Raw genomic sequence first — 2,496 nt, forward strand, 5'->3', positions numbered from 1 at the left:
CGGGCCTGGGGGGGTGGGGTTACTCCCCCCCCGACAAAAAAAAAAAAAAAAAAAATACACACACACACACACCCCCACCACCACCCACCTCCTGCTCTTTTTATTTCAGGTTTCACATCTTAGCTCTGAAAGTTTGCAGGTACCTGTTAATGCTTTGCACGCCCTGAGCCTGCAGAGCCAGCCCGGCCGGGCACTGCTGGAGCCCCAGCCCCGGGCAGGGCTCCCCGGCGAAGGGTGTGTTTCCCCAAACAGAAAGTTTGCTGTTTGGTCTGCTTAGTTAGTTTCATTTCTTTATTTTATTTTGTAAAGCTGGGTGAAGTAACACCTTAGCTTCTGGGATCCTACAGCAAGAAGTGAAAGTACCGACTGGAACTTAAAAGTCGTTTACCAAAAAAGCAAAATATATATATATATATTTTAAAAAGCTTGCCGGTCCTCTGGGAAGAAAAGCGTTCTCGAGATCTGCAGGTTTAAAATTATTGACAACTTTTTGCGGGAGGCTGAAGAGCAGGGAAGGTAGTGAAACGCATTTAAAAGAATTCACCATTGGTCGTTTTGCATTAAAACGCCAATTGCCGAGGCAGGCTGAGGGTCCGGGCTTGCCCCGGTTCCTATCCTCCCCTCTCCGCTACATCTCCTGGTAGATCTGCCACGGTGATGCCACCATTGCCCACTCCAGGATCGGGAATAACTGGCAAATACTGAAGTTTCTAGCACATTTCTCAGCCTCTTCCTTCCTCAGCCACATACACCCACATCCACAGAGCCACCAATTCCCCCTGTCCAGGCGGAATCCCAAGCAGGAGGGTGTGAGTAAACACGCTGACCCCGCACACGCTCTCTCAATATTCCCATCCTCTTACCTGCTCGGAGACTGGGTTTTTTTTTTTAGCCAAGTAGGTTTGGTAACCGCAAACGTCTGAAAAGAGAGTTCAGGCAGAATAAAAAGACCCAGCAGCAACACACTTCACTGCTCAGTCCTGGTGTGAAGCTCCAGCAAAGTAAAAAGACAGAAGAGAGGGTAAAAAAAAAAAAAAAGGGAGGGGGGGGAAGGAAAAAATCCCACTTTACTGAAAAAAAAATAAAAAAAATTGTTGAGGCAGGTAATAATTTTTTAGGTTTTGTGTAAAACTCCCAGTGCAGGAGAAGACAATAGATGCGAAGGCGAGGGGGGATCCTGCTCAGGAGAGCAAGGGTTAATTGCCCTTGTTTTACAGTTTGCATCTGTTACATCTTTTATAGCCCCCTGTTTAAACTAATCCTCAAGTCAAAGCATCTTTAAAGCTACAGCATCTTCTTCGAGATGGACTGAGTTTCAGGAGCGTTCCTGCAGCAAACCAAATGCTCCTGCCCTCTCCCTTTGACAGATAGAGCCTCCTGCACAGCCCGAGCACGCAGGCACACACAGTAGGTCCAAAAGTTTACAAATTTTTTTTAAAAAAAAAAAAAAAAAAAAGCAAAACCAAAAACCCAACTGAAAGCCTGAAAACTCTGACAGCGGTAGTTTTGATTTCTGTTTCTTTTCTGGGAAAAAAAAAAAAAAAACCAACAAAAAACACACCAAAAAAGACGCTCTGAAGCTTTGTTTAACTAAGGGGCAGGGGAAACCCTGAATATTGTCAAACTGACTAAAAAGGTGACAGAGGTTTATAATTACACTCCTCGTTGTTAGGGGGAGGGGGAGGTCTCCGTGCTGTGCTTTACCCCAAAAGGACAGGGGAGAGCCATGTTTCCCTCTCCTCTTATCACTTTGCTGGAGTGCACTTGGGGGGGGGGGGGGGGAAAAAAGGGGGGGGGAGGCGGGGGGGCTAGCGTTTCATGTGAAAAGAAGTTCTAATGTCAAATTAAAGTACTTTTAGGAGGAAATGGTCCGCCTAGCATTGAGTCAAACAGCCTACTGTAAAAGCTGTGCATTCCCTCATACGGTCATGAGTTATGACTCATTTGAGATGTAATTCTTGTCTCTCTCTGATCTGCTTTGCTGGTGCAATACACACACACACGCACACACACAGGGGGAGAGAGAGAGAGAGAGACACACACACACGCTCACGCAGAGAGGGAGAGACACACACACACACACACACACAGACAGACAGACCAAAAATAAATAAATAAATAAATAAAGAAGAAATCTGCCCGGCTGGGGAGAGAGGGGGGAGCCCGCTCCGTCTGCGTCCCACCTCCCCCGGCACGGCAAACCTCGCCGTGTGCGTGGATGGGTTCTTTTTCGGGTGCAAATTCGGGTCCCCGTTGGCGCCCTGCATTTAAATGGGATATACCAATGCCCACATTGTTGCTGTGTTTGGTTGTTACATAGAGTCTGCGTGCTGCTGAATCAGGGAGTCGAGTCCATGAGAACTGCCATCTGATCCACTCTTATCAATGAAGCAGCAGATCATGGCGGATGGCCCCAGGTGTAAGAGGCGAAAACAAGCCAACCCCCGGAGGAAAAACGGTAAGCCGCCCCCCCAGGCAAACTTTTCCGGCCGGCTC

General features: G+C 47.7%; 1 protein-coding gene and 1 long non-coding RNA gene across 5 annotated transcripts in view; one reads left to right on the forward strand and one right to left on the reverse strand.

The window, feature by feature from the left end:
• LOC103899196 overlaps window positions 1-1,017 on the reverse strand; it is a 5,169-nt gene extending 4,152 nt beyond the window's left edge. For both annotated transcript variants that reach the window (XR_002086188.1, XR_657592.2), the window contains exon 1: window positions 864-1,017. This is a non-coding gene — a long non-coding RNA (uncharacterized LOC103899196). The remainder of the gene's footprint in view (window positions 1-863) is intronic.
• ZEB2 (zinc finger E-box binding homeobox 2) overlaps window positions 1-2,496 on the forward strand; it is a 116,121-nt gene that overhangs the window by 976 nt on the left and 112,649 nt on the right. For 2 of the 3 annotated variants that reach the window (XM_009279608.2, XM_019472222.1), the window contains one exon: window positions 2,321-2,458. In XM_009279608.2, coding sequence (XP_009277883.1) covers window positions 2,386-2,458 — 73 coding nt within the window. In that variant the 5' untranslated portion in view covers window positions 2,321-2,385. Of the gene's footprint in view, window positions 1-2,176; window positions 2,211-2,320; window positions 2,459-2,496 lie in introns of those variants that run through there. The other variant, XM_009279619.2, reaches the window with a different exon arrangement.

This window comes from Aptenodytes forsteri, unplaced genomic scaffold (genome assembly GCF_000699145.1).
Source record: "Aptenodytes forsteri isolate BGI_AS27 unplaced genomic scaffold, ASM69914v1 Scaffold11, whole genome shotgun sequence".
In the NCBI taxonomy this organism is placed as follows: Eukaryota; Metazoa; Chordata; class Aves; order Sphenisciformes; family Spheniscidae; genus Aptenodytes; species Aptenodytes forsteri.